Below are 12,093 nucleotides of genomic sequence, written 5' to 3'. Positions count from 1 at the left end.
TGAATCTTGATTGAGAAGGTACTGAACTTGAGTGAGAATTACTTGATGCCGAGGGGCAGGCATCAAAGCTCTAGCTGAAATCTGTCTCTGATTTCTCTCATCACTGGACATGCCAGATGCTGCTTTCTCAGAAGTACTGGAAGCATGTTCCCTTGTACTCTTATCTGTCCATTTATCATCTGCATTTGCTTCATCACTAGAGCTTCCACTTAGAAAAAAAAATCATCTTCACTAATAGTTCTAATTTGAGACTCCTAATTCCATTCCTATACCTACTCCAACTAATAGTTCTAGCATTGGAACAACTCCGACACCCACAACCACTCCTACTCAGAAGGTGGACCAAAGTCATCAACAAGGAGCTGCAGCACTACCACCGCTTCCATCAGTTTCAGAAGATGCTGATGGAACAACCAGGTAAGCAGAACGGCAGTATGCAATTAGTTGGAACAATGTTTATGAATTTATGGTTGGAACAATGTATACTTGTCGTTGATTTGTCATTTGTTTATAACTTTATGGAATTGAACAAGTTTAGTAATAGGAAGAACAAGTCAAAAGCTTGGGAGCACTTTGAGAGGGTAAAGAATTCGGATGGGACATTGAAGGTACCAGCTCGATCTAAATGCAAGTATTGGCCCTAAACATATGCATGCGACTCCAGATCAAATGAGACCACTTCAATGAGGAACCACATGTTGTTCCAGTGCAAGAAGTGTCCTCTGTTCGTCCCCAACAAAAAAAAAAAGGTACCTCACTTTTGAATTTGCGGAAAAGGGTGGGAATCTTGTTGTTGTGGGTTTTGATGACACTGTCTCTAGGTTAGCTTGTGCAAAAATGGTAATGATGGATGAACTTGCTTTCAGTTTCCTTGAGGGTTAGGGCTTTATTGATTTTATGAAAGTAGCACAACCTTTATTTAAGTGCCCCTCTCGTAGAACACTAGCTAGAGATATTTCGAAACTTTATCAAGCTGAGAGGGAGAGGATTAGGGGGTTTATGACTACTAGTGAGTAGAGAGTGTCACTAACAACAAACACTTAGACTTCTATCCAAAATGTCAACTACATGGTCTTAACAGCCCATTTTATAGATTCAAACTGGGTTTTGTATAAGAGAATTTTAGATTTCTGTGTGATTCCCAATCATAAGGGCAAGACCATAGGGAAACTAGTCGAGAATTGTTTGATTAAGTGGGGTATTGAGTAGGTTTTTTGCATTGTTGTTGATAATGCCTCTATGAATCAAGTTGCCATTGATTATATGAAGGAGAAAATACGAAATTGGCATGAATTGTTGTTGGGGATAGTTTCTTACATTTGCATTGCTACTGCCACATTCTGAACCTCATTGTGAGGGATGGAATGGAGGAGCTAGATGAGTCAATTGAGGGGATTAGGAACTGTGTGAAATATATTAGATCATCCCCGGCAAGGCTTGATAAGTTTAGGAAGTGTGCACTGCAAGAGAAGGTGGAACACCAAGGAGGAATTGTTCCTTTGGATGTCTGCACAAGATGGAATTCCACCTATTTCATGTTAGAGGTAGCAGTTAAGTACAAGAAGGCTTTTGAGAGGTTAGAGGATGATGATCAGCAATTTTCAAGAGAGAATTGGTGGGAAAAAAAGAGAGGGGCCTCCAAGGGGTGCTGATTGGGATAAAGCAGCTAGTCTAGTTAAATTTCTGAAATTTTTTTCCAAGGGGTGCTGATTGAAATTCAGTGCTGTTAAGTCTGTGACTGCAAATGAACCATTGTTGTGGATGTGTACTATTATCCAAGAGTTGGATAAGTATACAAACTGTGCTGATCCACTCATGGTGAGCATTGAGACATCGATGAAAAAAAAAATCGATAAGTATTGGGGGAAGCTTGAAGACCTCAATAAGATTTTGCTGATTGATGTTCTCATAGATCCAAGATACAAGTTATTGTATCTTAAGTATTTTTTCCCAAATTTGCAATCAGACAAGGCACTGCAAGAAGTGATGATTGAGAAGGTACTGAACTTGATCAGTTGATCTCTGAGAGAAGTGGAGAAGGGAGAACCGGTTGAGCCACAGGCGGCGAGAGGAGGAGGAAGTGGGAGAGAGTGAGAGTGTGAGAGACGATTCTCCAGTTGACCAGTTCGAAACTTCAAATAGGCCATAGGCCTGTAGTCGATGAGTGGAGTCTAGAGAGCCGGCTGAGCCGCAGGCGGCGAGAGGAGGAGGAAGTGGGAGAGAATGACTGAGTGAGATGTGACTTTGTGAGAGACGATTCTCCAACTGACCCGTAGTCGATGGATGGAGTCGGGACTCGGGAGTGGGGAGTTAGTTCAGGTCGGCTACTGGACATTCCCAACTACCATTATGAATGAATGAAGATAACGTAGACTGAAGTGTCTTAGCTACTGCAGGCGGAATACTTAACCTCTCAACAATGGGAGAGCCTAACCAATCATGATGCCAAAAATCAATTTTACTGGCCTACTGGGCTTCTATTGTGTGGACAAACCCCAATTAAAAAAAAAAAAAAAACATACGTCTAATTTTTTTTGAAGCCCAAAAATCTGTGCATAGATCCGCCGGTGTATAAAATCTTTGGTGGATAACCACCTCCATTCCATTACCCGGGGCATGTAACATTTCTTATTTGATGCTATGCATAACTAGCACAGAATACTTGTGCTTCTACATCAAGCTCAAACCAAGAATCAAAACTAAAAACTATAAAATAAAAGATCATCAAAAGTCCAGCAACATTGGTTTCCCACTTTGGAAACAAAGCTCAAAATTGGCGAAATCAGTATCATCTAGCTTCATTTCACTTCTGCTACTTGATGTATTGCTGGATGTAGACATTTCAGCATGTTTTGGTGAACTTTTGCTTGATGAAGGACTGAATCTTGATTGAGAAGGTACTGAACTTGAGTGAGAATTACTTGATGCCGAGGGGCAGGCATCAAAGCTCTAGCTGAAATCTGTCTCTGATTTCTCTCATCACTGGACATGCCAGATGCTGCTTTCTCAGAAGTACTGGAAGCCTGTTCCCTTGTACTCTTATCTGTCCATTCATCATCTGCATTTGCTTCATCACTAGAGCTTCCACTTAGAAAAAAAAATCATCTTCACTGAGATCCAAAAGCCCATCATCCTCACTCCCTGTTTCTTCCAAATCCTTCCCACTAGCAACTGCAGCAATCAAACAAGCATATGAACATTCCGTTACTATCTAGATTATGCTTTAGTCAATGGGAAATCAAGGCCAAGATGAAACCTCAGAAACAAACAATAAAAAAAACTGAGAGTCAATCTGGCCATACAAGACTGATTCAACACTCCAAAAACAATTTAATGGAGCATCAAACATTGAAACATGCTTGATATAATCGGTTCAATCCATCAAAATTTTTATTAATGAATAAAGAGTTGGTACCTAATGCATAATTGCATACTTCAACTTTCCTTCCATACAAAAACTACATGATGGTTATAAGAGTCCATAGTTCATTCATCTGTTGGCCTCTGCCCCAAAACTGGAATGTCTTCATATTGTTTCTGCATTAACAAGAAAACATAACCTTAGAGTATGCTCAACATTCAGAATGTTGTAAACCAAATTACAACCAAAAAAAGAATCTCAACTGCATAGAATGTATCTGCATACAATACATGTCCCCTACAAACATTTGATATGGCCGTGGAACTCAAAGCATCATGGCCCAAATCATTATAAATCCTCTAGACCATGCAAGTTCTCGATTTGCTTCAATACATGTACATCCAGATCCAATTACCATCCAATCATGCCTATGATATTACTATGCACTTATGCAGAACAGCGAGCCATGGGCAAAATGTCAGAGCAAAACCAGACTACAGGAACACTGCAATTAAATTGCTTGTTTGAACTATAGCCATCATCTGCAGCAAATCTGCTACCATCAAGAAAGAGGCAACATATAGCATATTTCGAAACATATAGCATCCTAAGCTATCAAGAAGATGGGCCCAGTAACATAATCATCCTTATTATGTTATATGTCAAAATAATTATGATATTTCAAATATGACCATTTACCAGAATCTGGAAGATAGATACTAATGTTTTGATATGTGTTATATGTCATATTTGAAAGAGCTAACAGATTTTGAAATATGCTATATGTTTTGATACATGTTATATGTCATAATTGAGCCTACAAGAATAAACAATGGAAGAATCAAGAAAGAGGTAACATATACCCTGCTAGCATTGCTGCATATTTTCTCAAAACCCAATGTGGGAAACTATATAGAAACCTTTCCACTATGGTTCAAATTAGTTCCACCTAAATAAGTACTAAGCTTTTATCAAAGTCTGTTCAGGAATATGATTATCAGTTTCCTGTAGATTCTAATACTTTCATGTGAAGTCGACTCTCATCTTCATGAGTCACATCTAGGAAGACAGAGTAGTGCATGTATTCTTTATTCTCAAGCATGATTCGAGTGTTTGACATAAGCATGTTGCGGTCGTTTCCTAAACTCTAATTTTACTTCAACCAAACTAGAAGAAAAGTGTTTAAACCATGCATCTGTCAAAACACATGGCAGTTCATAAAGACCAACTTCAGAGCCTTGCACATATTTTATCACTATCTCAATGTTTAGAAAAGGATTGTTTCTAAAGAAGCAAAGGCATACATTAATCTCATCTTTCTTGTGTAAAAATCTCATCTTTCCAAACAACAACTTTCTTAAAACCTTTAACTCAGATTATATCAAGATTGAATATGAAAATATAACCCAGCACAAAACAATGATCATTGTATTTCAAAACCAAACCGGGTGACTATCAAATCTTTACCAAGCTGAAGTGAGCTGCATGTTGTAGTTAAAAATACAAATACACACATGTATCAGAGCGATACAGGAGCAATGAGCAAGTAATACAGATCAAACATTAATCCTACAGCCCACAACACAACAGAATTCAATCTCAAAGTTGCATTGCTGAATGCTGACACATGTTCAACTTCTACCAAGTCAAAACGGGATCATCACCAATCAACACAAGTAAAAAGGGTCCAGAAAATTCACAAAAATAAAATAAAACTCAACCCATTACAGATATCCAATGATACAAGGATGCGGGCAGTACTCAAATCATAGGCAAATTGAATTGATCAAATCCCCGAAATTGGTTCTAAATATATGTACATCACAACACCCAGTATATATGTGTGCTACAAATCACAATCTACCACTCATATCCAAAACCCAGAACAAAATTGATACTTCCTTTTCATCAAAATCACAGAAATTTATCATGAAATAGATTAAAAAAACAAACTAACCTGAATCAAATTTCCAAGCAGCCTTGATTTAGCCTTCGACTTCCAACCCGAAATCGTGATGAAAGGCTAAGCGGGGTCTAGAAGCATCTTTTGATTGATGTATTTCAAAACGAACCTGAAATTCAAATATGAGAAACGCAGCCCTAGAACAGAACCGGGTTTTTTTGTTTCGGTTAATGGTCATGACTCATGAATTAAGAACCGGGTCGAGCTCTTACGTTACATACATAGAAATCCATCAGAACCCGCACGCTTGGGTCCTCCCACATATAAAAACACAAGGGTATTTCTCTGTTTCCCAGACGCACTCAAAGACTGAGGCAGCAATCACCAAAGACAAGTAAGTCATCTTCTCCTTTGAATCCATCTCACACAGTCACACAGTTCAGTACCTTATTTGACGCATGCAGCATTTTCCGGCTAGTGTTTGATTGATCATCAAGTCTGTATTTGATGCATGCAGCGTTTTCTGATTGATTGATCATTAAGTCTGTTAAAGATGACATCTTTGGAGGGTTTTGAGCCCATAGCTATTTCCCCACAGAAACAAGACCCAGGATGGAAACACTGTCAACTTTACATTAAAACTGGGGACCCAAAAGTTGAGTTAAAGAAGTGTTTATATTGTGGCAAAGTGTTTCAGGGTGGAGGGATTAATAGGTTTAAATCTCACCTTGCTGGTAGAAAAGGAAATGGTCCCATTTGTGATCAGGTCCCTCCTCATGTTCGAGTTTCCATGTTGCAGTGCTTAGATGAAAAAATTGCATCTTTAAGGCACAGAAAGAGTCAAATGGCTGTGAACCCGAGTCGTAGTTTTAGTGAACTAGACAATGTGTTTGCTGAAAATGAAGTTGGAGGGCCCAATTTGATGAATCAAGAGGAAGATGTGGGAATGAGTGTTGATAATGGGATTGGGGTTGGTGATAATCTGACTGATGTGCCTCTTGAGATTGATGATTGTTTTAGGAGTGATGGTCTAGAGGGATTGACTACTGTGCCTCTTGCAGCAGTTGACTCGTATAAGGGTAATGCTCTAGGGAGAAAAGCTGGAGTACCGAATCACAGTTTTTCAGAAAATCGAGAGGTGGGTGTTGATAGACGAGTAGGGTGGAGATGCGGAACTTCTTTTGTAGCTACTACTGCTGGTTTCGGTTCTGGTTCTGCTAATGCTACTAAATTGAGTTATGTCCCAGCTCCTATTCGTAGTGAGGTAGACAAGCCATTTTACGAAAACACGCAAGGAAGATCAGTTAGTCATCCCAATTCATATTTGTTTGAAAATGAAACAGATGTTGGCACAAGTAATACAAATGGGAAGAACAGGAAGAGGGTAAGAGATGAAAATGGATCAATGGTTGCTAATGCTGTCACTATTGGCAATTATGGTGAAGTTGAAAAGGTGAACAGTCAGCAGATTCATATGGCAATAGGACGGTTCCTATATGAAATTCAGGCTCCTCTGGGTGCCGTGAAGAACTCTGTTTATTTTCAGCCAATGATTGATGCAATTGCTTCTGGGGGAATGGAGAGTAAACCACCCTCGTATCATGATCTTCGGGGTTGGATATTAAATAATGTGGTTGAAGAAGTAAGGAATGATATTCATCAGCACATGAATACTTGGGAAAGGAATGGTTGCTCTCTTCTAGTAAACCAATTGAACTCCGAAAAGGGTAGAATATTGCTAAATTTCTCAGTGTACAGTCCCGAAGGAACAACATATTTGAAATCTGTGGATGCTTCCTCATTTATAAATTCTCCAGATGCTTTGTATGAGATTCTTAAGCAAGTGTTGGAAGAAGTTGGAGTTGGGCGTGTTTTGCAAGTAATTACAAATAGTGAAGAGCACTATGTTGTTGCTGGGAAGAGGTTGATGGATACGTTTCCTACGCTGTACTGGTCTCCCTGTGCTGCTGCTTGCATAAATCTGATACTTGAGGATTTTGGAAAAGTTGAGTGGATAAAATCTATTATAGAACAGGCTAGATCTGTTACAAGATTTATCTATAAACACGTCGTCATTCTGAATATGATGCGGAGGTATACTTTTGGAAATGACATTGTGAAGGTGGGAGTAACTCGGTTTGCTACAGACTTTATGACTTTGAAACAAATGGCTGACCTTAAATTCAATTTGCAGACTATGGTTACTTCGAAAGAATGGGAAGGGTGCCCTTATTCTCAAGCATCAGAAGGATCAGCAATGCTGGATGTATTAAGTAATCACACATTTTGGTCTTCGTGCATTATGATCACCCGATTAACAAATCCGCTCCTGCGAGTTTTGAGAATTGTTGGTAGCCAGAAGAAGGCAGCAATGGGATATGTATTTGGAGGAATGTATCGAGCAAAAGAAACAATCAAGAGAGAACTTGTCAAGAAAGAAGCATATATGGCTTACTGGAATATTATAGATTACAGGTGGCAAAAATTATGGGATCTTCCTCTTCATGCTGCTGGTTTTTACCTTAATCCCAAGTTTTTCTATAGCATCAAGGGAGAAATGCACAAGGTGATTATGTCAAAAATGCTTGACTGCATAGTGAAATTGGTTCCAGATTTAAAAGTTCAAGACGAAATTAGCAAAGAGATAAACTGGTACAAAAATGCTGTTGGAGATCTGGGGAGGAATTTGGCCATTAGAGCTAGAGACACTCTGCTTCCCGGTGAGGATCTCTAGTTAGATTGCATTGCTATTTCCAAAACATGGTTTCTGTGTTTGATACAGCAGATATCTAAAGAAGCATATGTATTTTTTCAAGAAAATAGTTTCACGAACCGTGTGTTAATATAATTTTAATCGATAGAATGATAGATACTTAAATGTAGCCAGACTATTGCCTATGTCATTGTAGTTTCACTGTAGGTATTTCATATTTGGGATTATTTCTTTAAGACTTCTGTTTGTTTAAACAGCTGAATGGTGGTCTACATATGGCTGTGGTTGCCCAAATATGGCACGTTTTGCAGTTCATATTCTCAGTCAAACTTGCAGCTTAATTCAGTGCAAGGAGAATCAGATTCCTTTTGACCAACTGCACGAGACAAGGAACAGCTTAGAGCATCAACGGCTTAGTGATTTTGTCTTTGTTCAGTACAACATGCAACTAAGACAGATGTAAGTAGAAACCAATAGGCTCTTTATATGTGTTTTGTAAATGTTAATCTTTTGCTAATCGATTTTCTTACAGGGTTCATAAGAACAAAGAGCATGAGTATGTGGATCCTATATCATTTGACAACACTAGCACTGTTGAAGACTGGATAACAGAGACTGAAATGTACCTAGAAGACCATGAAAATACTGATTGGAAGGCACTTGAACCGCCCTCTTATAATTCAAGGCTTTTAGAACTTTCAGTTGATGAAGCTGAAGACTTGGGTTCAGGTAACTGAGATTGTATGAATTGTGAATTATATGATTTGACAGTTATGATTTATTTTCTTTTTTTATTTTAACTAGAATGTTGGTCAATGTACAGGGTTTGATGATAACGAGATTTTCTTAAACGGATTGCAATTGGTTAAAGAAGAAGGCAGAACTTAATGTCCCTAAGCCGATGGTGCAGAATTCATGGACGCAAATCTTTACGATTGGTGACCACTTAGCTTCAGTTCCATCAAAGAAGAATGCCCCTGTAACATCCAGAGATACTCTCTGTTTCAAAAGGCGTTCTTTTTTAGTGGTATTACTGCAGAAGTTGCTGTCAGCCTGTCACCATGATGCTCTTGTGGCAATAAACAGAACCAGTCTACTTATTAGAGGTCCAAATTGGATACAAGCAAAGCAACTCACTCTCGTTATGGATCTTGATTTTTTGTGGTCATAAAAGACTCCAGAAATTATTTTCACAATATTTGCACATTTGTTTGAGGACGCAATATACTTCTCACAAAATAACATACATTTCGTAAAATTAAATTATAAGAAATTAACAACTGAGTTGTTGCATGCTTGTGTCCTCATTCTTTGTTTGCTCCAAGAGCCTCACGGCATTGTTGGTTTGGGACCTCTGGAGCACTGCCAGTTAGTGGCGAAACTAAAGGGCACGCTGGTGATAACTGGTAAAATTATAACCTCTACATGCTATCTGCTTCATTGGGCAATTTTGAGTAGGGAGGTCATTGGTCATAGATGCAGCTCAGATGGATGTGTAGCTATTTTCGATTTGATATGATTTTTTCGTTAGGCCAAGAAGTATGAGTAAGAAGGCCATGACAATTTTGTTCAGTATGAAAAAGAAAGGCACAGGCAGGCCTCCCCGGCTCTTTTGCCTCCGGGAGAGTAAGAAGCTCCAGAACATTGGTAAGGAAAGCAACTCTCCCTCCTGTAGAGGCCTTTATATTTTGCCCCGTGCAAAACATGAGCAATAACCCCCAGCCCATAAACAAATAATAAATCACTAGTCTTAGTCTGGTCATTTCACTTGCCTCTTTTGTGATATACATCTGTTTTGCAAGAGAAGGAGAGGGTACACTGTGGTCTTTCCTAATGGATCACTGCTTGTCAAGAACTCAGACACTAAGATGAACTAATTGTTAAACGAGTATCAGATTAATTACGTCCGAAATTAAAGCCTCTAATAAAACAAGGAAACCATGCAAAAAGATTATCGTAACGATACTATCTCAGTAGCAGTTTTGTGAGATTACTTTTACTTATTTGTTCAGCAAGTAATATGAAGAAACTTTAAAAACTGATAAAATAGAAAGCTTCTTAAGCTTAACCAACATATTTCATGCAACAGGATATATTAGAATGTAAAAACTGTTGAATCCGAATGTTGACTCTTTTTACTTGTAATGAAACTCTTAAGATTTCATTAATGTACAACTGGCTTACAATTTGTAAGTTACAAAGGAGAGGAAACGCAAATTGTGTGGCCTCGTTAAAACCTTTTCCGGGTAAAACCCTTTGGGATAAAACCTCGGACAAAGGAAAGAGTGCCACGTTCCTCAAAAAGATACAATAAACCAAAACTAGATTGACTGACATTGTTGTCAATTTCAAGAACTAGGCAATAAGAGCATTGCATGCCAAGGTCAGCTACAAACACCATTGCACTTCACTCCAAAGGAAGTTGTCTTCCTCACGACTAAAACTGATCGACTCCAACCAATCTGAACAATCTTTATCAGCTATCTTTTGTTGCTCTTCAGTAAGGACCTCCACTAAAGACTCAGGCCAGTACGCACCATCCTGAAAGTCAATCGATCCTCCACAAACATTGTTGCTTCCAGCTGAATCAATGCAACCATTTTCCATGGATAAATATGGCATATCAGTGCCATCATAGGCCGCAGACAAGGATGATGCCGGAGTGTGAAGAAGGGTGTTGTTTAGCAAGTTTTCTTCCGCCACTTCCATATTACTAGTCGCACCATTAACAACTAGCAGGTGTTCCATTTCTACCATACCCATTTGTTCTACCATTTCCTCCAAGAGAAAATCTTCCTCTGGTAGTGGAATAAATATTCCATGATCCTCTCCAAATGAAGGGCCTGATTGCACTTCGGAAGCTAATTGTTGGAGTCCCCAATTCTCCTCACCTTGAAAGCCAATTGCTTCAGCTTCTGAGGGTGCATTATCATCTTCAAAGCATGGCAAAGTCTCTTCTAACTCAGCTGCGAATGCATCCTCTTCTGATGGCATTGGTACTAGTGCATAATCAATGGATGGAACGTTTCGTTGTCGCTTCGCTTGTGGCTCAAGCAACTCTTCTTGCTCCTTGTTTGTGTTCTCTCCATCATCACAGGCATAATTGTTGTCAAGAACCTCTTCCTCTTCACGTTGCTTTCTCTTCTTTTCGATCTTGGTTTTGGGTTCACCATTTTTTCGTAGCAGACAAAGAACATAGTCTTTCACCTTTTGTTTCTTGTCTCTGAGTGATCGATCAAGGTAGAACTCATGCAAGATCCAACAACCGTTGTGCACCGATGCTTCGTTCTTGTAAGTAAGTCTTTTCTTCAAGCCAACCACACGACCAGTCTCCAAAGATTTTACTGGCTTGCCTGAGTCGTCGCCCTTCCAGGTGCCGTTTCCAACGGTCCGGCGTATGCGTGAGTCTGTGGAACTCATCTTCTTGTGTTGGGTGAAGAAGTAGATGTCCTTGTTGAGCCTCAAGTCGTTTGGTCTTCTGGTCTTGTAGGCCTCCCATATCTCCCAAGGTTCTTGGCGACCGTAGAGGTCGCAGTCGAACACCACGCTGTTTCTGCCGGGCACCTTCTCTCCGCTCAAGAGAGGCTTAAGGTAGAAGAGAACTAATTCGTCCTCCATGGGGCAGAACCTCTCTCCAGGAAGTTGATTGCCTCTGCTCTCCTCCATTGCAAACTCTTGCTGCATATTTCTTGCTTTTCTTGGTTTTGGAAAGAGTTGTTTATGGAAAGAAGATATGAATAGTTAGTAGCTAGGGTTTCGATGGATGAATTTATAAAAACTAATGACTACGGCTTCGGTTGAGTATTTGATGGATGATTTATAGAAACTAGGGTTTTGGATGAGGTGAGAAGATATGAGAAGCTTTCAGATGGTTTGGAATTTGGAGATGGTCCAATTTATAGAAACTAATGACTTCGACTCTAAGTAACCGACTTGAAAGTAGGGTTTCCTTCACATAATGGACCAATTGTACTTCTCAAATGAGATGGTTTTTTTTTTTTTTTAATTTCCTTGAGTGCTCATGCTGTGTTATTGTTTTAATAGTATAGGACGGATTAGTCTGTAGTACTAGAGAGAGGTTGTTTTTTTTTTTTTTTCCGATAAAACGAGAGAGAG

The 12,093-nt window shown here is 39.2% G+C and overlaps 1 protein-coding gene and 1 long non-coding RNA gene across 5 annotated transcripts; one reads left to right on the top strand and one right to left on the bottom strand.

Moving 5' to 3' along the window:
• Window positions 1-2,696: 2,696 nt before the first annotated feature.
• On the bottom strand, window positions 2,697-5,446 carry LOC112189042. 3 transcript variants are annotated; one of them, XR_005806080.1, is made up of 3 exons: window positions 5,319-5,446; window positions 3,416-3,537; window positions 2,697-3,171 (listed from the first exon to the last, which is right to left on the bottom strand). It is a non-coding gene; the product is annotated as an uncharacterized LOC112189042 (long non-coding RNA). The 3 variants fall into 3 exon arrangements; XR_005806081.1 differs by having other exon boundaries at window positions 3,416-3,903; window positions 5,319-5,384; XR_002931704.2 differs by lacking the exon at window positions 5,319-5,446 and having other exon boundaries at window positions 3,416-3,929.
• Window positions 5,447-5,547: 101 nt separating this feature from the next.
• LOC112190251 lies at window positions 5,548-9,430 on the top strand. 2 transcript variants are annotated; one of them, XM_040514098.1, is made up of 5 exons: window positions 5,548-5,658; window positions 5,782-7,984; window positions 8,235-8,436; window positions 8,510-8,706; window positions 8,801-9,430. In XM_040514098.1, exons 2-5 carry the CDS (start codon window positions 5,818-5,820, stop codon window positions 8,863-8,865), a joined length of 2,631 nt encoding a protein of 876 aa, XP_040370032.1. In that variant the 5' UTR covers window positions 5,548-5,658; window positions 5,782-5,817; the 3' UTR covers window positions 8,866-9,430. The 2 variants fall into 2 exon arrangements, with proteins under 2 accessions (XP_040370032.1, XP_024185441.1); XM_024329673.2 differs by lacking the exon at window positions 5,548-5,658 and having other exon boundaries at window positions 5,727-7,984.
• Window positions 9,431-12,093: the final 2,663 nt, after the last annotated feature.

Source organism: Rosa chinensis, chromosome 2 (genome assembly GCF_002994745.2).
Source record: "Rosa chinensis cultivar Old Blush chromosome 2, RchiOBHm-V2, whole genome shotgun sequence".
Classification (NCBI taxonomy): domain Eukaryota; kingdom Viridiplantae; phylum Streptophyta; class Magnoliopsida; order Rosales; family Rosaceae; genus Rosa; species Rosa chinensis.
The sequence above is the reverse complement of the archived record's forward strand: the minus strand, read 5'-3'. Positions and strand labels throughout refer to the sequence as shown.

Coding starts and splice junctions, on each gene's coding strand:
- LOC112190251 (XM_040514098.1), top strand. CDS start 5,818: ATGACATCTTTGGAGGGTTTTGAGCCCATAGCTATTTCCCCACAGAAA. Junction 7,985..8,234: donor TAGAGACACTCTGCTTCCCG/GTGAGGATCTCT, acceptor TTGTTTAAACAG/CTGAATGGTGGTCTACATAT. Junction 8,707..8,800: donor AGCTGAAGACTTGGGTTCAG/GTAACTGAGATT, acceptor GTCAATGTACAG/GGTTTGATGATAACGAGATT.